Source organism: Asterias amurensis, chromosome 5 (assembly GCF_032118995.1).
Source record: "Asterias amurensis chromosome 5, ASM3211899v1".
Lineage (NCBI taxonomy): Eukaryota > Metazoa > Echinodermata > Asteroidea > Forcipulatida > Asteriidae > Asterias > Asterias amurensis.
Window position 1 is genome coordinate 2,601,695 of NC_092652.1, and position 26,226 is coordinate 2,627,920.

General features: G+C 39.4%; 2 protein-coding genes across 3 annotated transcripts; one reads left to right on the forward strand and one right to left on the reverse strand.

Moving 5' to 3' along the window:
* Nucleotides 1-31: 31 nt before the first annotated feature.
* Nucleotides 32-6,614, reverse strand: LOC139937379 (general transcription factor IIE subunit 2-like). Its single transcript, XM_071932501.1, has 8 exons — nucleotides 6,523-6,614; nucleotides 5,812-6,055; nucleotides 5,130-5,239; nucleotides 4,565-4,672; nucleotides 3,900-4,082; nucleotides 3,175-3,268; nucleotides 2,201-2,313; nucleotides 32-1,852 (listed from the first exon to the last, which is right to left on the reverse strand). The coding sequence occupies exons 2-8, from the start codon at nucleotides 5,945-5,947 to the stop codon at nucleotides 1,736-1,738; spliced, it is 861 nt and encodes a 286-aa protein (XP_071788602.1). The 5' UTR covers nucleotides 5,948-6,055; nucleotides 6,523-6,614; the 3' UTR covers nucleotides 32-1,735.
* A 243-nt stretch (nucleotides 6,615-6,857) lies between these two features.
* Nucleotides 6,858-26,220, forward strand: LOC139937337 (AP-4 complex subunit epsilon-1-like). Of its 2 annotated transcripts, none has more exons than XM_071932440.1 (22): nucleotides 6,858-7,097; nucleotides 7,896-7,967; nucleotides 8,153-8,276; nucleotides 9,226-9,421; nucleotides 9,922-10,081; nucleotides 10,522-10,688; nucleotides 11,156-11,232; nucleotides 11,759-11,881; nucleotides 12,605-12,714; nucleotides 13,230-13,369; nucleotides 13,972-14,081; nucleotides 14,884-14,987; nucleotides 15,448-15,663; nucleotides 16,698-16,781; nucleotides 17,685-17,799; nucleotides 18,762-18,951; nucleotides 19,730-19,904; nucleotides 20,700-20,837; nucleotides 21,503-22,531; nucleotides 23,093-23,295; nucleotides 25,013-25,167; nucleotides 26,035-26,220. In XM_071932440.1, exons 1-22 carry the CDS (start codon nucleotides 6,963-6,965, stop codon nucleotides 26,217-26,219), a joined length of 4,008 nt encoding a protein of 1,335 aa, XP_071788541.1. In that variant the 5' UTR covers nucleotides 6,858-6,962; the 3' UTR covers nucleotide 26,220. The 2 variants fall into 2 exon arrangements, with proteins under 2 accessions (XP_071788541.1, XP_071788543.1); XM_071932442.1 differs by having other exon boundaries at nucleotides 23,096-23,295.
* Nucleotides 26,221-26,226: the final 6 nt, after the last annotated feature.

Consider the following 26,226-nt stretch of genomic DNA (forward strand, 5'->3'; position numbering starts at 1 on the left):
CCCCCCAACATTTGAATCTGATCCTTATAATACCTTGGAGGATCAAAACAGTAAAGCGGTTTAAAAAACCAAGGGTATTCTTCGCCTTAAATTAAAAGAATTAATATTTTTAAAGCAGCCAAAAGAAAAAGAGTTTGTAATCTGATGATTTGTTGGTTTGAAGGCACAGTGGTAGTTTTTCGGTTGGTGCAGAGGAGTTTTCATCAATTCAGTCACACAACAGGACAGTAGATTTCCAATAAACATTTCACTTGTAATATCTAAAACTAGTGTTGTGATTGTTAGTGTCTATTGTGATTGTTATGCAATAAACCAGTCGGGCGTGACCGGTGGCTGGGCCGCACCACTAGATTTAGGTTACAACCTAAATTACAACACTAGTTTATTTACATACATCTCACATCATCTTTTTTTTAATATAGTTTTTTGTATGACTCTCAGAAGGGATCTAAGTCCATGACATTTTATAAAAACTTTTACTGAGAATAAAAAGGTATTACACAAGATTGGTAAGAATAAAAGAAATTCATTGTTTAATTTGAGTAAGAAAGCCGACCGATTGGGAAGATCATACAAGAACCGTTTTTTTTTTCGTGAAATATTTCCCTCTGAAAGAAAGTCAATGAAAATTGTTCGTTGTTTATCAAATTTTTTCACAAGTTTGTTTATTCCATGTATGTTCAATCACAAACAAATCCACAAACACTCTCTGCCACTATTTTTGTCAGCTCCACCAATCATGTATAAAAATCAACTTGAACAGAAGAATAGGACCTGATCTTCGATACGGCTATGTAAAAGAAAAATGTCTGGAAAATGTTTGAAAAGTATCAAAACTAATATCAATGTCAGGGATTCAAAACTTCATTGCTCCATTCCTGATCATAAAAATACTGTAATTCAGGATTATGGTCCACAGTTGCATTTAACAATTCATAAAACTAACAATAAAAATACGTATTTAATAAGCATTTATTTGAGCCAAGTAGGCCCCTCAAAGGACCTCGAAATTCTACAATACTGTTTGTCTGATAATAAGTATTCCTTAAAGGATCTCAACTCCTTAGGAGTATGCAGCATCGTCAGTCAAATCGGTATACAGAGTGCCACTCTTTTACATCAATAATCTGTACCCTCACAGGTAGCCATTTAGTTCCCCTGGGTGAAGAGAAGCAATTACAGTTTTGTCTTGCTCAAGGTCACAAGTGTCACAGCTGCGATTTGAACCCACACTCCATTGACTTGGCCAGCTGAACTTGAGTTCTCTTAACCTGAACATCCGACGTCACACTCGAGGCTCGGAAATTAAGCAAGAGAGTGCCCTCAAGCCTGCATCAGATCATGACAGTCACATGGTACGGATGTATCTGGGATCTTGCATTCATTTCGTAGTCAAATTCTTCGTACACATGTACATATATTGTACCCCTATTGCTTGTTTATGTACCATGTATGTATGTATCCGATGGTATCACTGGTTCTGTAAAACCAATACCTGTCTTTATCCTTGCGGATTAGACAGGGGACTAGTCTAGAGTTCTCTTTGCCAATACACATTAAGGTCATGTTGAACCAAATTGTTCATGATGGATGTCCAGACATCACTTCATTTGATGTTTAGTTTCTCACTTTGGTTTTGCGGGATCCTGCGTATAATCCTGAAGCACTCCCCATAAATAACCAAATTGTTCATGATGGATGTCCAGACATCACTTCATTCCTTGATGTTAGTTTCTCACTTTGGCTTTGCGGGATCCTGCGTATAATCCTGAAGCACTCCCGATAAATGATCGTTGTGCGTTTTAAATTTCCTGGGTCCTTTCCGACCTAGTCTCTTCTTCCTTTGATGCACCTGTCGAAACAAAAATAAAATAATTGAAATAAAAAAAACCTCCAAACAAAGGGATTAGGTGATTAGAAAGTGTAGTTACTGTTCCTCAATGCAATAATTTTTTTGAGGACAAATTATACCGAACCGGTACAAATTCCATCTCATTTTGTTTTCAGTTTTTTCCAGCGAATTTGTTCCTTGGAAAAAAGTAGGGAAATTTAATTGAGTACAAGGGCTGATCTACATTCAAGACTCATCTGTTTCACCAGGCTCACCAACTATTCAACTGTGGGTCACTGTCTTCAAGCAAATGTTGATTTTGGTTATAAATGACTGATTGATTGATTGATTGATTGATTGAATACTCACATGTTTTAAGCTGAGATCTTCCATGGAGGATATTCCTTGTTTCTTCAAATGTTCTTCAATTTTACTCTCGTCGATGGAGTCTACCGCTGTGGTGTTCCATAACTCCTTCAATTCTAAGATAATAGAACATTGCTTCATTAGGAGAAAAAGGACCATCTCAAAATCTCCTTCCTACAAAGAACCACCATGGAGTGGAATCTACTGCCTCTAAACACTAGAGAATCTATGTCAATTGAGATCTTTCCATCAAAGATTAACAATAGACATATGTAGTGGCGCAGGTCGGCACATGTCAGCTACTGCCAGCTACTGATCAAAGTGTTGTCTCCCAAATTTGTAATCATGTTTTCAAACTTTTTTTTACTCGTGAGTTTGCAATGCCTCCAATGCGGTATCATGTACATGAAATCTACTGTTCGTCAACATTAGGGAGTCTATGTCAATATTGAGATCTTTAAGCCAAAGATTAACAATAGACAGATGTTGTGGCGCATAACAGCTACTACCACTTTTTGAAGTTTGATCAACGTGTTGTCTTTTCTGGTTTTTTAATCATGTTTTGAAACTTTTGTTAACATGTGAGTTTGCAACGCCTCCAATTCGGTATCATGTTCAAAGTAAGCTCTCAGCACAGTTGTGCCACAAGACACAACCTGTGTCATTTAAGAAAATGGTAGAACAACTCGCTTGAAAATGAGACGAAAGATTAGGAGGGTTTATTATTGGGTTCAAAACCAAGACCACTGTGGAATGGAATCTACTGCCTTTCAACACACTAGGAATCTATGTCAATTGAGATCTTAACATCATAGATTAACAATAAACTGATGTCAGGGCGCATGTCAACTAATGTCAGTTGTTGAAGTTTGATCGAAGTGTTGTCTCCCAATTTTTAAATCATGTTTCAAAACTTTTCTGAAGTGTTACTACTTTGTATCAAAGGACATTCAGTTGTTGGATTTGTTACTACATACCTTCATCTACATTAAGCTGGCAAGACTTGTCGTTAAAGAAGACTACTCTCTTCTTATCTTGCCTGGTGATGATGATCACCAAGTCACCAAGATTCTGAAATGAAATGAAGGATAGAGAGAGGATGCGTCAGTTACGAGAAAGGACAAAACATTCGGCTCCTGTTTTACTTTTGGTATGGGTTAAAGCCTATTGTCGCTAGGAGAGGAAAGAAATTTTACTTAGTTGGCTCCAAAACTGTAATAATCAAAACTGGCGTAAATCTCATATTCTTCGATCTGTTGATTGTTGACTGAAATGATCGATTCTTTCCCTCACCTCCAAAATCCTATAAAATCCAACTTGGGTTCTGCTGGATGTTGGAATTTGATGGATTTGATATGCTGAAACCAGTCACTCGTAGCCATCAGGCCATGATCATCAATTTTTTTTCATTTTATTTCAACTCTTCTGGTTGTGAAGCTAAGGACTCTCAAAAAAAATGAACTTCATCACTGTACTAGCCAAGACAAGGAAAGAAGGTTCAGTTTAAGATGTGGGAGGAAAACCCCAGAGAACTATTCCAGGGAAACCCATGAAGTCAGGCAGGGACTGAAAGCCTAGTCCTCATAACGCACTTCGGGTGGATTGGAGCCGGGGTCTTAGAGGTTCAAGTTCAGCTCCAGTAAATTTTTCTTTGTTCAAACGAAAATAAAATTGATTGCGAATTGGACTTGGTAAGATTTACCTTAATGCAATTCTCATAGTTTGGTAAGCTCTCCTGAATATCGTCCATCATGATGCCTCCAAGACCTTGTTGATCGTACTTAGTGAGAAGACGGAGTAAAGCTTTACGATTCCTTAGATGGAAGGTTGCCTTGTAGAAGTACTTGCCATCTTCGATTCCAATCTTAGGATTGTTCGGTAGAGCCTGAGTGTCAGACAATCAAATGTTTCAGATCTTAATAATAAGTAGGATTTGAAACTTTGCATGGTGGAAATATAACTTTGGAGAGGTTTGCGGTAACACCAAGTGAATATCTCTTTCAAGTAGTGGTGTTTCTGAACCGCCAGTTCTTTTCAGAACCAACACTACTCATACGAGAAATTCATATGGTGTTCTGGTGTTACCAGAAACCTCTCTTAATCTTTATAATAAATCATCTTTTTTAACCAAACCAAAGATCTTTATAAAATATCCCAAAGCAAACTACAATGTTTGAACATTTTTTTCGCAATCGATCTTTCCCGAGTGGTTCTTGTAAGAGTCCTTGTCACAATTAATTGGTACTTCAGCTGGGAACCAAACAGTACACAAACACGGTATACATTGCATGACATTTTAGCCGGTAGCCTGTATCTGCTAAGCAGGATTCTTCTGTGCTAAGCATTAAGCAAGGTCCCTAAGTTTACCTCATTGATGAGCCACATCTTTTGCTTGGGAGCTGCATCAAGTTGTTTTGTCTCATCTAGGATTTCTTCTATGCTGAGGGGAAAGGTGTCGCCTTGCTGATGACGTTGCTGTGTGCGGGAAAAGAACCACAAGGAAATATGAACAAACAAAATCGACTAGAGTGAACTTGAACCTGCGACCTCCGGACTAACATACCGGTGTTCTACAAACTGAGTTATCTAACCCTATGTTGGCGGTCTCCGATTTTTGTCAATGGCTTTGTTTGGCGTGCCAGTCAGAAGTCATTCAAAATGTAACTGCCATGTAGCCAGGGATCACACCCAAGTTTCTGATACAACCTTGCAAGCAGCAGGAGAGGGATTACCTGAAATATAACTTTTTGTTCCTCTGAGATTTGTTCACTCCTTTTGTATAGAATATTGGAGACCCCATAGGATGGCCGGCCCTGCGGTCGACATAATGTATCCACTGTTTCAAATCACAGTGGCTGATATTGAATGGTCAAATAATAGGAGGGTTAAAAAATTATTTTCAAACTCTATATGAAATGATCAGCACTTTTACCTTCATGTGATCCACAATCTTAGCGAGTACTCCAAATTTATACTTGGAGCTTCCCTGCATCATTCTGTAGTTTTGCCCACTGGAGCTTGAAGCAGACCCATGGCTCCGAGCTGTGGGATTATGACAAATATATTTCTTTTGACTTGGACTCCCTTGTAGTTATTTTGAGTGAACTTTTTAAATTTTCAGAATCCATGAACTGAACAGTCAAACTTGTGGAATCTATGAAAGCCTAAACTTGCTGCTCAGAGTATTTTCTTTCCTCACTTTTAAAAATTCAAGTAAAAAATTCTATTCAGGGTTCTCTTTAGAAAACCGAGGGACATACTGGTCACAAATTTTGAGAGTTTGGCCGAAGCATGCTGAATTTAAACAACTGAACAAGGGTGTAATCTATAGTCTATTTTGACTTGGTGTTTGGCAAAACAGCTTGTTTACTTGCTATTCTTCAATGTACATTGAAGACATGGAAATGATGATAAATGTTATTTGAACAGCATTTTTAAAGGCGCCGGTCAAGATGGAAAAGAGGGAAATTTCAAGTGATATGGAAAGCAAGTGTGAACAGGTGTGTCTTGAGTTGCTGCTGAAAGATGGAGATGTTATGTATTTCCCTGAGGTTTTCAGGAAGTGAATTCCAGAGCCTGGGTGATGTAATCGAAAAAAAACCTGTCCCTGTTACCTTGTGCTCTTGAGTCATTGAGTCTTTTCCTCTTGGCTTGCTGCTGAGATGATGGCTTTGGTCTCTTCTCAACCACAGGCTGCGCCAACGCACGTTTGCGGAACGCTTCCCTCTCTCGCAGTAGACCCGCATCCATCTTGAAGATTTTGCTTAGTTAAAGTCAGAACTTAATGTTTTCAAGGTTTGGAGTTGTTGTCACACTGTGTTCCACGGAGAAATCTGTCTACAGGATTCTGAAGGTCATCTGAAAGTTGATTTGATTTGAGTAAATTAATTCTGCAAGAAAACGAGACCTAGTTACCGACTGTCAACTTTTGGTCTTGGTCATGAGGAGTGAGAAAGTGGCAATCTGATACGTCTTTTGGATAACTTTCAGTATGGCGCCACCACTTTTTCATTCATTTTTACCAAATGGTATATCTCATTGACTTGAGGTAAATTAGATACTATATTATTTCACATCGAATGAAAAAGTGGTGGCACCACACAGAAACTTATTTCCATTATTTGTTACAGCAGGCTACACAAAAATGTTATTTAATATAATTATTTAATTTATACTAGGAAACATGACATACATTGTCATTGACAAAAAGAAAAAAAAACATTTAAATGTTACTCGTAATTTTCCTCCTAGACGGTTTATCGGTTGCTCTTAGTTAGTCTTACAAATTAATTATCTGCTCTGAATCAGATCAAAAACTTACTCACCATTCATGAATCTGATAAACCGATTCTCTTTACAATGAAATAAAACAAAATCAAAGGTTTGTTTTGGTTCTGATCCTTCCCCTTCGCTCTCCTCTGAAATTATGATAAAAAATTCTTTATCTAAAATAAATCCCATCCTTCCTTGGGAGGTCAAATTTATCCCCCGTATTCATACAATGGTGACAGCTCAACAAAACTCCTTCAACTGCATGGTTTTAGCGTTCACATAATAGATTTTTACTGAGTGTTGCAGTCTAGTGTTCAGACTATGTTTTGTTCGTGTCTCAATACAGTTTTAGTCGGATCCTTATGCTACGATGAGCTAATGATAAAATGTAAGTCATCGATAGTAAACAAGGATCTTGAAAGAACTGATTTTTTGTTTTCACTACTTAATCGCAAATTGAGTGATGTCGTTTCTGCAAAGGCAAGGTTAGACCATGTCAGACGTGATGGAGAAGACATTTTCCTCGGTGTCCGGGTTCATAATGAACAGCATCGGCTCAAGGAACATGGATGTTTCGCCTGGATTTCACAACCTCATTCGGAGCATCAGAAAAGCCCGTTCAAAAACTGTAAGACTATTTTAATTACCTGCAATTCGCTTTGTTTTAATCTTATTTTCTTAGTGGTAAAAAGGGGAAGGCTTTTGCATTGTATGGGGAGGGGGGCAGATATCTAACTCGATATTGAACTGGGACTGTCTACTCTATGTTATAACAATTCTCGTCTCTTGTCATCAAAAAAATAAAGTTGTGGTCAGCAGATTCAGCATCATTTATTTTATAATAATTGCTTCCAGTGCCAGTGGTTCACATGTTTGTGCACCACTGCTCTATGTGATGTAGCTGTGATAAAGCTACAATTATCGCAGTTAAATTTCCCCCATTTTTTTAAATACAGTCCCATTTGCCAACATTAAACAAATCTACAACAAAATTAACATGCATTATTAATATTATAATGTTGAAAAGGGTAAAAATTGACTTTCAATCATATTTTTAATCTACGGTATGGTTTGCGTCTGAAGAATTGGTTGAGGTTTACAATTATCCCCAATTTTGAAATATATTACAATTATCAGGTCAGATGTTAAGAAATTTATAATGTGGAAGGGTTGGGTTCATGGAAATTGTACAGTATCTGACAAAATGTTCCCAGGGGTTACTGTTTTTGTAGCCAAGGTCAAAGTAAACATATCAACAACCGTTGGGATAGGCCTTTGTTGGTTGAAGTCCGACCTTGAGGGAGTCAGTCTGAGGTTGTAAAATATACCAAATCACACAGACATGGTGGGCGTCGCTTAAAACTGACAAGCAGAAATGTATTTTTATGTTAATGAAATTTGTTTGTTTGTATTTGTTGCATTTTAGGAGGAAGAGAAAGCCATTCAGAGGGAGTTGGAACTTCTGAAACTAAAACTTCAACAACCAGATACAAGTGTGGTAAGGGTGTTCCTGGATACCGTGAATTCATTAAAACACAGGAAAAAATACAAGAAAATAACACAGGAAAACTATCGGAAAGCACTGGAAAACTACCTGATAAATACTGTAAAACAGTGTGGCAGGCAAAATTGAATGAAACCATTTCTCGAAAGACATTCTTGTGCTTTATTCGTCCATTTCAGATCAAAGTGAAGGAGTTTTTGGTTCGGATCATTTACTGTGAGGTTCTGGGCTACAGTGCTTCGTTCAGTTATATTCACGCCATTAAACTTGCCCAGCAAGGCTCACTGGCTACCAAGCGTGTCGGTAAGTAGAATGTAGAATAAAGGGAGCAGAAGCAAAATTTGGTTACTCCAAACTGAATCATTGGATACAAATTTAAGACTTAACAAGTTTATGAGGAAATAGAAAAGCTGGTGCAAACTGCTTACCAACCAAAGGGACCTATGGTGACACAGGTGTCAAATGCAAAATAATAGTAGACATTTTGACCTCAGCAGAGTCTTTTCTTGAAAGCTTAAAGGAACACGTTGCCTTAGATCGGTCGAGTTGGTCTTTCCAAAGCGTTTGTAACCGTTTGTTATAAAATGCATATGGGTAGAAAGATGTTGAAAAAGTAGAATACAATGATCCACACAAACATGCCTCGAAATTGCACGGTTTCGTTTTACATGTACCGTCCACTAACACGGTCGGCCATTTATGGGAGTCAAATTTTTGACTCCCATAAGTAGCTGACCGTGTTAGTTCGCACAGTAAAAGTAAAACCACGCAAGTTTGAGGCAAGTTTGTGTGGATCATTGTATTCTACTTTTACAACATCTTTCCAACCATATGCATTTTATAAAAACGGTTACAAACACTTTTTATAGATCAACTCGTCCGTTCCAAGGCAACGTGTTCCTTTGATGACAACACAACAAACATATTGCAGGTGTACTGGTAAAACCAAAATAGTGAAGAGAAAGAGAATGTAAAGAGACAGCAACATAATTTACACAGACAAAGCCAGGGATGAATGATGGAGGAGACGAAGGGAAGGGGGGAGGCTGGTTTAACCACAAGAGGTTGGGACCCCCCCCCCCCCCAAAAAAAAAAAAAAAAAAATCAAAGGTGGGAAGTTCTGTAATATTGGCTGATTGATGCCCAGAAGCGGTCATCTCTTGAGAATTTTCTTGAATTGAAACCTGTCTTAATGAGGAGACGGTTTGAGTAAATGATTTCCAATCACTTCATCTTTTTTTTATCCTTGAAGGCTACTTGGCAATCTCCCTGTTTCTCCACGAGGACCATGAGTTGATCCTCCTCCTCGTCAACACAATCCAGCGAGATCTATCCAGCACCAACATGTTGCACAATTGCATGGCGCTGAGCGCCGTCTGCAAGCTGATTGGCTCAGAGATGGTCCCTGCTGTCCTCCCATTGGTGGAAGAGAAACTCAAACATCCCAAGTGAGTAGTTGTGACTCAAGTTATGCATGCAGGGCCTTTTCTATGTTTTATTCATGATGCCGTTATTTTTTGACATTTCGATTTATTTAATTTATTCTGGTTGTGAAGCCAAGGACTCTCAGAAGGGCAAACTTATTCACTATAAAAAATAGCCTAGAACCAAACGGAGAGAAGATGAGGAAGGAAGTTTAAGTTGCAGATGTGGGTGGTAAGCCTCAGAGAACTGTTCCAGGGAAAACCCACACAGTCAGCAGGTACATGTAGGTACTGAAAACCCAATCCACATAGTGCACCGACCTGATTCGAGCCGGGGTCTTAGATGAAGAAGGTGAAGAAAAGATACTTCCACACCAACCTTCAGAACTGTTTGAAAGTGCCAAGTTGCAAAAGGTTTCATTTTGTTTTAGGAACTTGTACAACTCACCCTACGAGTCACCTTATTACTGTTGACCTGATGACCATTTCTTTACCACTGACCTTTTGCCTTTGACCTTTGACAGAGCTCTTGTGAGGAAGAAGGCAGTCTTGGCCCTGCGCTCGTTGTACCTTAAAGCTCCACACATGGTGACCAACCCAGAGGACCTGTTTAAGCAGGCAGTCTGTGATCGCGATGTGGCAGTAATGAGTGCTGCTCTTCACATTCATAATGATCTTATTAAGGTAAGGACCTGCTTTTTGACAAATTTAAAAAAAATATTTTTAACAAAACTAGAATTAATAGATGTTAAATTTGCATCGGGGATAAAAAATATTCTTTTTGGTTTTTTACCCATTCACACCAATGTGTGTTTAGCACTGTATACTCAGTACTTACCCGAGTTCTGTGAAAAAAAATCACAGGCATATTACTCGGGTGGGATTCGAACCCACTACCTTTGCAATTATAGAGCAGTGTCATACCAACTAGACCAACGAGGTGGCCTGGTGACTAAAGAGGCAGTTCGAATCCTATGTTTAGCAGCAGGTACTGCAAACAATTTAATAGACATTAAGTTTGCCTCGGGGAAAGAATATTCATTTTGGTTTATTACCCATACACCAGAATTTAATGTGAGAAACAGAACCTAAGCTTGTTCTTTTTTTTTTGTTCCATCTTAAAGGAAGAACCCGCCGCTAACAAGCAGTTAGTGCGCCCCCTTGTGACCATACTGAGACAGGTGTTCCAGAGGAAGCTATCGTCTGAGTATGAGTACCATGGCGTCTCGGCTCCCTGGATGCAAATCAAACTACTCAGGATGCTGGCAAGACTCGGTGCTGAAGATATACAGTAAGTCTTGAAAAATGTCTTAAAGGAACCGGACACCTTTGGTAATTTCAGAGACCAGTATTCTCAGTTGTTTTATCCCAACATATGCATAAAATAACAAACCTGTGAAATATTGGGCTGAATTGGTCATCAAAGTTGCAAGAGAAAGAAAAAACACACGTGTTGTACAAATTGGTGTGCTTCCAGATGCCTTAAAAAAGGCTTCAGGCCTGAAGTCTTTTTCAAAATTACCTCTTTCTCAAAAACTATTTTACTTCAGAGGGAGCCATTTCTCACAATGTTTTGTCAACAGTTGTGTCAACAGTTCTCCATTGTCCATTACCAAGTAAGTTTTTATGCTAACAATGATTTTGAGTACTAATGGTCACTGGCGAGAACTGGGGAACATACTATGGACTGCACCCTGTACAGGAAGAATTTAATTATAAAGAATGCAGATTATTATCGCTATTGTGTTTGTCTTTTAGCTACAGCAGTTTGATGTACGATATTCTTGAAGACATTCTCCAGCAGTCTTCCGCACTAAGCCATAACATTGCTTTTGGTAAGAATCGCTTTTTGAATCACTTCTTTGCCTTGTTTGTTTAATTTTGCTGTTTGACAAATATGGGTGTTTCTTCAGAGTTGAATGAAGATTTGAAGCTATTTTTGTAATCTTTTGAATCTATTGCAGTAACTATTGGATTTCAAAAATTTAGTCATGCAGGCCTGGTGATTTGATTTTAGAAAGGGCAAGGGCAGGTAGATAAGACGCCTCTATGGGGAATTTGTCAATTTCTATGTTGGAATATATAAAGGGGCACCAAGGCAATGACCAGGGGCAACTGAGGCTATTGCTTCTGTTACCAGTGTGAGGTATCTGGTTTGGTCATGCACTTTATTTTAATTTTACTTTGAATTGATCATGTTCATGCTGATGGTAGAGGAAAAAATAGTTTGGTTATAAACAATGGCCTTAAACGCATGATTAAAATCATAGATTTTTAAATGATGTAGTGATTATGGGATTTTTTGTTCATATATTTTTCTTCAATATTTTATACTATTTTCTTTATGTTGATTGTTTTCAGCGGTGCAATATGAGTGTCTCATTACAGTAGCTACTATTCATCCAAATGAACCACTTCTTATAAAAGCCGCTCAGTGCATCGGCAAGTTCCTCAAATCCTTCAATTATAATCTGAAATACATGGGTAAGAATACCTCCTTTTGTTGTAATAAGAGTGATCCTTGTGGCTTAAAAATTATTACCCCTGGGGTGGATTTCACAAAGGTAGTCCTAACTTAGGACTAGTCCTAGGCAATGCTAAGAGATAGGACCAGTCCTAAGTTAGGACCAGTAACTCATCCTAACTTAGGAATGATCCTATCTCTTAGCATTGCCTAGGACTAGTCCTACGTTAGGACTACCTTTGTGAAATCCACCCCTGGTCAATGGGCCAATTATTTCATTACCTTAACCATCTCAGCTCCCTGGCATGCCTGGGGAGTATACAGCCTGTGCTGCCAAGTAAATAGCGCACTAAGCTAAATCAATCACAAGAACCATCTCTGCTCTCACAGGTACCCATTTACCCGTGATGATGAGAAGTTAGTATAGTTAAGTGTCTTACTCAGGGACACAAGTGTCATGACCAGGATTCGAACCCACACCATGATGGCTCAGCACCCAGAACTTAAGTCAGTACCTACAGATTACTGTAAAGCCAAGAAATCCTAGAAATCGAAGACACTTGGTCATGTTATTTGTCCATGCCATTGGCTTTACCTAGGTCCTCGTGTCTTTTTTGTTCTTTTCTTTTTTTCTTCTTCTTGGGGAGGGGGGGGGGGGGGGGCGAAACTAATTCTTGTCAACCTCCTTCTCTGAACTGTGTGTTTGTTTGAAACTTTTTGGATCTGCTTATTTTATCATCCAGGTATCTGCGCTTTAAGTGCAATTTTAAAGGTCTTACCGAGCTGTGCGGAAGAGCATCAACTGACTGTCATCGACTGCTTGGAAGATGCTGATGATACTATACGATTAAAGGTCAGTAGAGGTCATTGAAGGTCACTAGGGGTCGTTAAAGGTCTGTTGAGGTCACACTGTTGTACTTTGGTTTGGATTATCTCAGGAATTTTCTTAATGTTCAATTCGAAGTTGGTTTTCCTAAATATATTATAAACTTTTGCTTTTTACCAAACAAATTTCCAACATGTAGACCATCAGGCCTGAACTTTATGGCTCTGCTTACCGCCATTCTGCGCTTCCAATCACCATTCTATGCTTACTGTGTAAGTGCTGATTTTTCTGAGCTAGCTGTGTAAGCAAAGAATGCCTAGTTACGTTGACTAAGCACGCACACAAGCACAAATTCCCTGCCAACCAATGAAATACGCTTGCTGTAAACGCGGAATTCCCTGCTTCCGTAAGGGCTTATTATTTACTTATGATAAGCAGAAACATGAAATTGGGCCAAGGTGGGAAATTCTTAATTATAGATTTAATTTGTGTAGACTGTTTTATTGTGATGTTGTTCCATTTAATTTTTTATTTTATGACAGACTTTAGATCTTTTGTTCCAAATGACAACCATGTCCAACGTTGAAGTAATTTGTGAGAAGCTGTTGACGGTACTGATGGATACCAGGGAGATGTTTACAAGGCAGGATCTTTTGTCAAAAATCATCCAGCTCACTGAAAGATATCCTTTGTGAAATAAATGTCAGTATTATTGTTATAATTGTTATGATTGAAATTGTGTAATAAATAAGAAGCCCCTGGGATTTAAAAAAATATGTGTAGTGGAGATGTTTTTGTTTTGCTTTTTTGTTTAACTGTATGTTTTAATGGGATGTTTGGGTGTTTGCATTCACCCATACATAATGATCCCCAAATGATTGTTTTTGAGGGTGTCAAATGGTCCCCAAAGTTGACTCGGGGTTTATTCAGAGTTTGTATGGTTCTTCTTATTTGGGGGGGGGGGGGGGGAGAGGTTGAGATAACTGAGGCGGAGTCCACCCTTGGACAAAAAGGAACTATAACAAACGATTGTGAACAGTTTTGTTGTTTGTTTAGAAGTGTTTTACATTTTTTTCAAGTAATTTTTCCCAGAAAGTGCTTTATTTAGAGAGTTTTAAAAATGTTCACCTTTTGGTCAGATGCTTGCAATCTGGGCTGCTTAACTTGGAAAAAATTGTTTTCCATCAAGAGGATGTTCTTGTACCACTCTGAAATCATACTTTTTTTTCCAAAGTATATGTCAGGATGAATAATAGTATGAGAATTCTTTAACGACTTCTAAACATTTCAGCCCTCAGTAATGTGGTATCTGAACACCTTGACCCGACTACTTACTATCACGGATGAAGTACCTGATAACGTCATCAATCACATCATTAGTGCAATATCAAAAGGTAGGCTTATTATTTAATGTTTCATCTATAGAGGAGACTGCCGACATTAGGGCTATCAAATATATGGATGCGCTCGTTAAGCTTCCCTGGGTCTACCCTGCTGTGCTCGATCGGGTGAGCCCCTGACAAGAGCTAAACGAATGTCCACTCACTGCTCTCGTAGTGACGTCATGCACCTGGGGCCAGCCCCCAAGTGACCCACTCCACAAGCAGGGCACTGGGGGCTGACCGGGATGAGCCCCTGGAATGACGTCAAAGCTATTCGAACGTACCGGGGGCAGTCCAGGGTCGACCCAGGGAAGCAAACGAACGCACCCTATGGTTGGCCTAGCTACAAGCTTAGTGTGACGGACGCAGTGCCCTGCAAGCTTTAGAGGGTATTGGCCGAACATTTTTGTCATCTTCTTCGGCATGCCAGCATTGAGGTCTACATTATGAGATGTTCAAGGCCACACCAAGCATCCTTGTGTAACACCCATCCAGATTCTAGAGACTTCTCCATCTGGTAGTGAGGGTCCAGAGGCCGATTTCACAAAGAGCTAAGATTGATCTCAACTGCAAAAAAATCATAGTTGCCAAGTAAAGTATGATGTTACAATACAATGTTACGGCGCCCTCACCTTGAGTTCAAAAGGAGGTTGTTCATTGGCCAATCTATGTGCGTTTCGATCGTTTCGTCACCGTTTGACCTCAAAGATGGCGGCTGGATGACGTCAATGCATAAGGTCTATTGGTACATGATTATTAGACACATCTTGCAATCACCATTTCAACTCTCCCGTTCGGTTTTATTATTTTACAGAATCCAGACGTAGCTCTGACATTGGAAGCCACGCCCTTCAGTTATACCTGCCACTCCTCACCAAGAATAACACCTCACATAAACTCTTGAAAATTGGCTGTTGGGTAAGTCAGATTTGAAACTTTAAAAAATCTACCGGACAGTGGATGAATGGTCAGACTTTTGTTACACTTCAAGTCAATATACAAACAGTTGACATTTTGCTTTTCACAAATAGAGAACACCCACCAATCAGGTTGGGGCTGTAAACCCACTCCACTAGCAAGGCTCAAGTCCGGGCCTCGAACCGGGGTCTAGAGAGGTGAAATACAGGAAAGAAACCACTGAACCAACCTGGAAGCCTGATAGAATTGTTCTGTTCATCAAAAGAATAAATTAGCATTTATTCAATTAATGATAGTCTCCAATGAAAATCTGTAATATTTTGTGAAATTGATTTATGCTTTCTCTAGAGTTCTATTCATGAGGTGTGAGCAACAAATATGAAAAAGTTAACCTTTTAGCAGTACTTGTAAACTTTTAAAAAGACAAATTCTTACAGCTATATTCTTATTTCTGAATCAGATACTCGGTGAGTTTTCTGACCTAGACACTGCTCCACCAGCCTCAGAAATCCTTGCAACTCTTTGTTCACACCTTGAGAGGAGACTAGATGAAGACTTAGAAGTATGGGTGATGGGTACTTTGACCAAGGTGGTAGGGAGAGGTGGCGGTGTCACGGCTGATGTACGTAGGGTCATCGAGAAGTGTCTGGTAGGACCATCAATGGAGCTTAGACAGGTAAAAATAATAACAATACAAAAAAAATAGTTGTTAATGGCCTGATGTTTCGACCCTAGCAGAGTCTTTCTTTCTTCAAGGAAAACTGCTAGGGGCCAAACTTCAGGCCATTAAATTTTGTTTGCATTTATACCATAAGTCCTTTTGGCAGGTAAGTTGTTTGCAACAGCTAATTTTATTTTCTCATCTTATAATAATAATGGCAATATGAATGTACATTTATAGGGCGCATATATCCATTACAAATGCTCAAGGTGCCAACAAGAAAATCCTGAAAACAAAAACAAAGAAACTCTTTAAGAAACCATTTAAAGTTGTCTCTTAAAGGCAGTGGACACTATTGGTAATTGTCAAAGACTAGCCTTCACAGTTGGTGTATCTCAACAAGTGCATAAAATAACAAACCTGTGAAAATTTGAGCTCAATCGGTCATCAAACTTGCGAGATAATAATGAAAGAAAAAAAAAAAACACCCTTGTCACACGAAGTTGTGTGCGTTTAGATGGTTGATTTCGAGACCTCAAGTTCTAAATCTGAGGTCTCGAAATCAAATTCATGGAAAATTACTTCTTTCTAAAAAACTATGGCACTTCAGAGGGTGCCATTTCTCACAATGTTTTATACTATCAACCTCTCCCCATTACTCATTACCAAGTGAGGTTTTATGCTAATAATTATTTTGAGTAATTACCAATAGTGTCCACTGCCTTTAAATGCTGATATGCTGGAGCATGACCTCAATGGTGATGGTAAATAATTCCAGAGATGAGGGGCTGCTAAATCAACCAGGCCCTATTCCCCATGAACTTTTAGTTCTTAACTCTACCAGTTTTAATCTGTTGATGATCGGAGGTCGACTCTTGCATGAAGAAAAAGTTTAATATGACATGATAAAATTCTCAAAAAACAGTTGTTATTGTAACATTTTAAACTTGGTTGTTGGCAAACATGTACGAAGTGTGTAAATTCAGTATTTGTCATTCATGGGTGAAATAGTGAAACCAAATAATAACAATTTGTCTTCATGGTTACAGAGAGCATTTGAGTTACAGAAATTGTGCAATAGCGTAGACTTGATGACTGAAGCTCACCCATGGACATCGTCTGATGAACTGCAGGTATAAAATGGTCGATTTATTTCCTTTTTGTTGCTACTGTTCTATGATTTGTTTTTCTTATTTGAGTGCTTTGCAGACAAATTAAACTTTGTTCCTTCTTGATGTTTTTTGTTGTTGATATTTGTTTGATGATTGTTTTCTAGGGAGGGGTAAGGCAGAGGTGAGAATTTTCAGAACCTTTATCTGACTTGAGACTTGTTCATGTCTGACCTGGTGACAAAAAAAACATGGTGTATATTTTCAAGATGCGAATGAGTCCTTGGCCCAATTTCATGGCTCTGCTTACCGCCGAATTCTGCGCTTACAATCTAGATCCCCGCTTACGTGCAAGCGCCAAATTTCTGCGCTAGCCTCGAATGCCTAGTAACGCGGAGTACGCAAGCGCAGAAGCCAAAATTCGCTGCTAACCCGTGAAATACGCCTTCCGTAAGCACAGAATTCCCTGCTTCTGTAAGCGCCGATTCTGTGCTTACAGTAAGCAGAGCCATGAAATTGGGCCCAGCTCTTTGATCCACTTCTCTAGTGCTGAGATTATTCCTAAAAGCTAATTGGAGTTTGTTGGAGTCTGTAGTACAACTGAGAGATGTACAAACAGAAGACGTCCGTGCACCCAATGCTAGTCTAACATGGCACTTAAAACTTATTTTATGTCACAGGTTTTCAAGGGCTAATTTTGTTGTGTCTGTTTTTCTTCGTCTTTTTTTGTTTTGTTTGTTGTTGGTTTTTACTGCGCCTTAAACACCCAGCAGGGTGGATACGTGCGCATTACAAGTCTTGTTATTTTTATTATTACTTTGTTACCTGTGTAAGGGGTATTGCGGTAAACTTAATACATTGATTGATTACTTTATTGATTAAGTGATTACTCAATATTGATTAATCTATATTGTTTTTTATATATAGTTTGATTGGAGTCTATCATTCTTGGATCAGTACGTCTCGGACGCCTTATCCCAAGGAGTGGCACCTTACAAACCTAAACAGCAACGCCATGCTGAGAGACAGGATACCACGCAAGGTAAAGATTGAAGACTCTGTGCACCCATCCCCAGTGTGAAATAGAATGCCTGGCTGACTCAGTGGTGTGAGATCAGAGACTAGTGCAAGTCTCTCACAGATTCAAATATTGGGACCTGTTAAAGTGTGCGAGTTTGTTTCCTTTTTTAGGAAAGTTATACGTTTGTTAATCACTCTTACAATAAATGGATATATGCCCCAAAACTTGAATCTGAAAAGTGTTACTGTCAGTTAGCGTTTCTCCCATTTTGTTTGCCTATTAGGGATTATTTTACCTGCAGGGACTTATTCGCTCTTGATTTTTAGCGATATCTAAAAAACGTGACTACCTTGGGTAATGAAATGTTCACATATCAATATAAACCACATTAGTGTTATTGTAAACATATACATTTACATAAGATTAAGACAATCAAACTGTTCAAAAAAGTATACCTTGCCTTTAAAGCAATGGACGTGGAGAAAAGTGGTCCCCAAAATATTTGAATACGTTTGAGACTTGCAAAGTCTATTTGGTGAAATAAGGTCAAAGAGAAGTCAAGACAAGTTGTTGGGTCTGCCCAACATAGCAGTTGTCAAACTGGAAGGTGGATCACTGGTTTTTAATCAGAACTTTTAGTAAAGTTAAAGATAAAGTTTAAGTGTGGTTTATGCAATGAGATTACAGTAGCAATGTCTGCAGTTATGTCTGGAAATCTTCCTTTATTCTTCTTCAAGTTCTCAAATCTTTGGAGGAAATAATATTCAAAATAGAATTAGTATTTAACCAACGGTTCTTTTCAGAACCACCTCAACTCATTTAGAGATCATTACATGGTGTTACCGCAAACTCTTCTATATCTTATCTCCACCATGCAAAGTTTCAAATCCTACTTAGAATTAGTATTTGTTTCAAATTAAATACAATAAATCATTAACCAATTAAACCAAATACATTTGATTATTATATCCGTTGTCCTTAAGTTTTACAACCTCAGTTCGCTGGACTCAATTTCGTGCCGTACCGAAGCCCGACATCGTCCATGGTGAGCGGTCACACTGTCTCAACCTCTACCCCAGAGGGTAGAACTACAATCAAGTCAACCTCCTCCCCAGAGCCTTCACTGAGCTCTGGTGCGTCAGGGAACAGTGCTGAGCCCAGATCGTCAGAGAGGTAGGTATTGTTGTAACCGTGTTTACTTCAGCATGGGGCCGATTTCACAAAGAACTAAGATTGATCGTAACAGCAAATCGATCGTAGTTGCTATGTAAAGTGTGATGTCACACGTAATACTGACAATTTGTCTTGCAATGAATTTGATTGATTTGTGAAATCGGCCCCTGCGGCTACAAGGCTAGTAAGACGAGAAGTTTAAAAAAGATTTTTTGCAAGTTTGCTACAAACCAGACCATCCACATCCACTGCCATCAGGGGACCAGTCTACGTTCCAAGCCATCACTTGGGAACAGTCTGCATCCAATTTTGATTGGTCAAAAGTGAATCTTTTAAACCTGACCACTAGAGGGAGCTTTATCATTTAAAATACGGATGTTACTTTTGCTGCTTAGAGCAAAAAGCAAAAATTAGGAAATCATTTATAATAAAAAAAAACACTTTACCTCTTGTATAAAGATATTCTGGATTGCTGTAACAATTTTGTGACAACATTGTTCATTGTGTGTGTGGCCAGTTTTCATTTATTTTTCATTTTGTAAAAATAATTTTGGTAAGTCCTTAAGTTTCTTCTCAGGAGTGAGGGGTTGTAGGCGAATAGGGAGGCAAAGTGTTTCACCTTGTGTGTCCAGCTTTAAAATAGCTCACTCATAATATTATGTCTTCGAACTTCACTGTATTTTGTTTGTCTTGTGAAACTCAAAATAACATTTAAAAGCGCCACTGACCACAAAGACTTGTCTCCATCGTAACTCTGCAAAATTTATCTTCCTTAAAGTTTATCAGGTCTGAAGCTACAGGGTGTAAAGAGAGTCTGGGGACAGAAAGGGTACACTAAGACGACATCGGATGCAAAGACACAGTCTCATCCTCAAGGAGGTCACAGGCCACTCCCCTCATCCAGTCAAGCCACACCCAGCAGTCCAAGCAGAGGCATCGCTCCAACTGTCCAGGTTGGTTGTTAATTCAGTTTTTGTAGTTTTAACGAGGGGCTCCAAGGCCAAATGGAGTTTTGTGAGGTACTCATTTTCGAATAGAGTCCTCAGGAAAGTACAAGAAATGTTACAAAACTGTACTCTGTTGAAACGGTGTCAAATGTAACTCTTTCAGAGCGAAAAAAACCCCAAATGGATTTGTACATTCCAAAGAGAAATTTTTGCATCAGTCAAAAGTTCAAATTCAATGCCGGTTGGGAAGCTAACTAATTGTTAGCATAAAAACTTACGTGGTAATGAGTAATGGAGAGCTGTTGATAGTATAAAACATTGTGAGAAACAGCTCCCTCTGTGGTAACGTATTTTTTGACAAAGAGGTAATTTCTCACTCAAATATTTAAAGACTTCAGGTCCATCTGAAAGCACACACATGACACAAGTTTGTGCAAAAATTGTTTGTTCTTTCATTATTTTCTTGCAACTTCGATGACCAATTGAGTTCAACTTTTCACAGATTTGTTACTGTGTTGGGATTAACCAAGTGAGAATACTAGTCTTTGACAATAGACCGATCCACTAAGCTCTGCCCCATTGCGTATTGACCAATCACAACGCAATGAAGGTCCGACAAATAAGGTCCGACATGCGTGTGTCTTCTTGGCGCGCGTGGCAGAGTTGTGCAGAAAGGCATTTGAGAGCCCCACGTGTTCTTGCTCACATGTGCGTCGTGGGCGGAGCCTACTGGATTGGTCTATTACATGTGTACCAATGGTGTCCAGTGCCTTCATGTAATTTGTATTTTCGTTTCCACAGTTAAGTTTAGCTACAGCTGTAGGAGTAACAACCTCATCAGCTGCCGACATCGGGTCACCGGAAGAAAATCGGAAGAAGGAACTTGCCAAGGCTTTGTTTGGAGGATTACAGAAGACAATGACAACAAGCAGTAGTAAGGTACAGCCACCCTCTTCCTTCAATCCCCTTGCCCCGCCCCCTCCTCCTTAGAGCACATTGTGGTTATAGTTTGAAGGACCATCACTGGTTATTGTGTTGTCACAAGGACGTAAGCTCTGGTGTTTCTGATCAGCAGAGTGTGTGCTCATGTCCAGGTCTTACGTAGCACTTATTTCCTTGTGGTGTGTCATGGCCGAGTGGTTAAGAGCACCGGATTCAAGCTCAAGTGTTTGATCAGCAGAGTGTGGGTGCAAATCCCAGTCGTGACACTTGCTCTGAAAATTTGGGAGGTAGTGCTTTCTGCTCTACTGGCCAGGCTTTGGACTGATGATACCCAAGCCTACATCTGTATGGACTATAAAAGGAGTAACCCTGTTTCAGCCCTAGGAGTAGGTGGCAACGGCCTCTGAAAAAAAAAAAATTGTAGCCCACACCTTGAATTGGCCTTCAGGCCTTGTGTGTCTGGCGACTTGCAAAAAAAAGAAAAATACTTTACCATTGATACTTTGTCCTTGATATGGAACATTGAGCTATAGGTCCCATGTACTACAAACAAGTAAACAAACAAGCGAACAAACTAGGATAGGTATTGTATGTTAGCAAAAACCAGAATAGTCCTGTTTGTGACACCAGTGATATGTTTTTATTTTGTTTCAATTTTTTAGCAACCTCTGGACAGAAAACCGCAACTGTCAGTAGCCACACATCAAGCATCAGCATCACATTCCTCCAAAGCAGATCAACTTCATATGGATAAAAGTTTGCCTGATTTACTCACATTATCAGAACAGGACTCCACATTTCCCCATCCAGATCCTTTGAATGTCCAGTTTGCATCACACGGAGTGCAGAACATGGAAATAAATAATATAAATCCATCCCATGGAGAGACAAATAAACTTATAGAAGGTTTTTCTGACCAGCAAGAAAATGTCTTTGTAAACCGAACAGAATTGAATCAACCGACAAAAAAACAAACCGCATTGAAACAAAATCAACTCATTAAAGACAATGTCATCCACCATGACATAAACAATGAAAATATTTCCGTTAATGGGACTGAAGATTTAGAACAGAGGAAAACTGATAATGTTCAGGGGCTGACACAGGGTCTTGGGGCTAAACAACAAAGCATGTATGAAGAGTTTAAAGATTTCAATTTGTCCGATGGTGACTCTGCCAACAGTTTAACAAGAAATAATGACAATATTTCTGTGACTGAAACTAAGGAGGGTCACGGAGAAAGGATGAACCAATCTTCAGAAATTTCTGAGGAGGAATGTCTCGCTAGTAACGCCAATCCCAATCTTACCACTCTCGGAGACCTCTCTTCGATATCAAATAATAAATCTGGTTTGAATCCGATGGAGTCAAAGGATCAGTTGAATCCCGGAGACAACCCAACCTCAAAAATGGCCACAGCTACTGAAATCTCAATCTTGGACTTTAGCGTAGGGGACTCTCCCTTCACGAGACTCACGGACGATTTACCGATCAACATTCCGGCTGATTGGTCAGACTACCCAAGAGCTTGTGAGAGGATTCATCTATGCCAAGATACCTCGCTGGGTGTGACTCTACTTAAAGTCTGGAAACCTGATGCTCTGGGTTTGGTGTTTAACGTTACAAATCCAAATCCCAAAGAGACGGTGACTGGAGTTAAAATTAAACTTGATATTTCATCTAATTTGAAGGTAGGGCAACAATTTATTAACAAAACTCAACCAGTAATTCTTCACAAATCTCTATTTCCAACATTTTCAGCTTGCTATCAGGGAGATATTTAGAACTACATTCAATATAATAGGGACAAAGTTTCCATAATATCAGGGAGATTTTCAAATCAGTTCATCAGAACACGGTAGGATTTCCATTGTTTACGTAGTTCTGGGCGTGCGCACATTACCAAGAACAATGGATTTTACCTAGTAAGTCTGCTGCCACCAAGCGTCATGAAAGTCTCTCATTAGAACATCCCTACCACTTATATGAGACCCTCCTAAAGAGAAATTAATATCAGGTTTATTTTCATCATTTTAAAGGGTTTTGTAAATGCTAAAAAATTATTTTTGTGAAATGTTTTACTCGTTTCTCAAAAACTGCAGCACCTCTCGACAAGTAATATTTTAAGGGAAGCTTTTTTCCATCAATATCTTTTAACCTTGTAAGTTAAATGTAAATCTGTGAACCTTTGTGTTTTGTGTCAGACATAAAGTACTCGACACCCTTTTGACAATCCGTTTCTTTTTCTCCAGCAGTTATGTACAAATCCTACGGCCAATTCTCTGTCCAAAGAAACCATCGAGCCAAATACAACGGGGATTCTAACTGCAGAGCTGAACTGTGTCTCTTCGGCCCAGACCATGAGGCTAGGCGGAGAAATATCTTACAAAGATTACACCAAGACAAATCGTAGGCTCTTCTTTAGTTCTCCCATCCTCGTCAGTGACCTCTTAAGGTAGGTGTTGCACTCAATCAAACAATCATCAGGGGTAACCCTCAGTGTTGTAGCTAGACCAATTTTAGTGGTGGGCTTTACATCCGTTTTAGTCCGCCAAGGGTGAGAGGTTCAACCAATTCATTCGTGTTTAGATAAGGGGTCATCATTGCTGAAGTGCAATCTGGGGGAAATCTGTGCTGGGCAGCACAGTGTATTTTGCTGAGAGTGTTGGGTGAAATTGTTTAGTTCTGGGTAGGCCCGCCCAGCACCGCTCACTGTGGCTACAACACTCGTAACCTTGTTACAGCCCCAGAGCAGGTTTCCCTGTGACTGATTTCACAAAGAGTTAAAGGAACACGTTGCCTTGGATCGGACGAGTTAGTCTTTGAAAAGCGTTTATAACCGTTTGTTATAAAATGCATATGATTAGAAAGATATTTTAAAAGTAGAACATAACGATCCACACAAATATCACTCGAAATTGCATGGTTTTCCTTTTACCTCGTCAACTAACACGGTCAGCCATTTATGGGAGTCAAATTTTTGACTCCCATTTATGGGAGTCAAAAATTTGTGTTAGTTCGCAAAGTAAAAGGAAAACCGCGCAATTTCGAGGCAAATTTGTGTGGATCATTGTATTCTACTTTTACAACATCTTTCTAACCATATGCATTTTATAACAAACGGGACCAACTCGACGGATCCAAGGCAACGTGTTCCTTTAAGATTGATCCTAACTGTGAATCAATCTTAACTGCTAAGCAAAATGTGATGTCACAATACAAATCACTATGGTGATACTGACAACTCATCACAAGATGAATCTTGGTGCTTAGTGAAATCCAGCCTAGGTGACAGTAAATTTGTGTCGACAGTCCAAATCAGGCAAGTGTAGCCCTCCCCTACTTGGGCTGTCGACCCAATCAACTGTCACCTTGAAGTTTTCACTCTGCCTCGTGAGGTAAAAAAAACAAAACTATTTTGAAGATCCCAAACCCAGGCTTCTACTTATCAAAAAAAGCTTCAGCTGAGGTCAAGTGTTGTTGTTGTTGTTTTTTGTTGTTGTTGTTTGTTGTTGTTTAGATGATCTTAAAACTATCCATCCGGGTGGTCGGGTTAGTGTACTGGTTTCTTTCCTTGCTTTCTCGCTCTGAGAGTCTGGTTCAAATCCTGCAGGGGGCACTACTCAAGGGGATATAGAACCATGATTAAACCTAAAGCCAACCTCGTTCCCAGGGGTGATCAATCTCGCCATTTTTTCTCAGCATGCCTTGCTCGATCATACCCCCTGGAATTGGCAAATTTAGATGTGCTATTTAAATGAGCCTTAAATGAGCGTATTATTCTATCTTTTCTCCGCGCGCACGCATGTCTTTCGTCTCAAGAAATTTTTTAGTTTTTGTTTTAAAAAAATGTGTTCGTGTCATTAAAAAACGCGGTTGTGATAAACATTAAAATATCTACGCGCGCACGCACTTGACTTCTAATGCATACCCATTTTCCTGAGCCAATCAGCGTTATTTCCCACACATCCCTCCCTGGGGTTAGTGACGAGAGGTATCGATACGGCGCGCTGCCCATGGTAGCAAGGCTGACCACAAGCCAATTTATTGACACTCAAGTGTAGGATCTGCACTTCAATTCATGCGGTCTTGTGGATTTCCCCCACCCCCCCCCCCCCAACTTGGGACCTGTTTTCTGTATTCACTGTAACTCTGACTGTTTTCTCCGACAGACCGCTGAAACTCCAAACATCTGACTTTGGTGAGCAGTGGCAACGACAAACCCATGATTGCAAGTTAGATGCCGATGTCAGCCCAGCTGTCACAATGTCAAAGGTCATGACCTTGATGACCCATGAACTGAACCTCCACCTTGTTGAAATAATTGGTCAGCAAATGTGAACTAAATGTTTCTTTTGATCGTGTCAACAAACCATGTTGTTTTATTGGTTTTAAGTTATGATATTTATTGCAAAAAATGATTGCTTGTTGTTTTGACAGTCCGGACAGCGAACTCTGGTCTTCTGCAGGAAAATGCTGGACGGCTGCTGCTGCCTTACATTTGACCCCTTTACTCTTCACTACTGTATAAATACTGACTTTACCCTAACACAAACCCAAAATGCTTGTTAACGGTAATGGATTGGTTTTTGTTAACTTTATACTAATTTTTAGGAATATTTTTCAATAAAAATACAAAAGTCACTTGTGAAGGTTTCAGCTGAATGCAGTGTGTACTGGCAAAAAACTGTCGCAGTATTTTCACAAGAACGTCGATTCTCTCCACATTTAGCGAGGTGACATGAGGTGACAACCAACTGTTATAGTTGCATACTGCATTGCTTCACAATCAGCACGCCATGATGGTTGCTGGTGGGGCTTTGATTTCATCCTTTGGGACATTGGGAACTGCATATGGGCTATTGAGCAAATTTATTCAGACTTGGGGCCTAATTTCATGGCTCTGTTTACCTTAACCGTAAGCAAGGAATCGGCACTTGCGGAAACTAGGAATTTCGTGCTTACAATATGTCAATCGTTATTTCACAGGTTGACTGGGAATTTTGCGTTTACTCCACGTTATTAGTCATTCTTTGTTCGCAAAGCTAGTGCAGAAATTTGGCGATTGCCCTTTAAGCTGAGAATGGTCATCGTAAGCGCAGAATTCAGCGGTAAGCAGAGCCATGAAATTGGGTCCAGCTCACCAAATCAAATTCATATCCAGCCAATCAATATCTTCTTTTATTTTGTTCAGGTAATGAAGGTATAACTTGTGGGAGTCTTGTCAACGGATCCATCAGTCTTCTTCATCTCAAACTCCCAAGTAGTACGTCTCTTCATGTTTGGATACGATCTTCAAGCCAACTCCTCTCTGATTCCATCGCTAAGCAGTTTAAGGATAACATCTTGAAGATGCTGGAAAGCAATGCTGATGTTTAAACTCCCT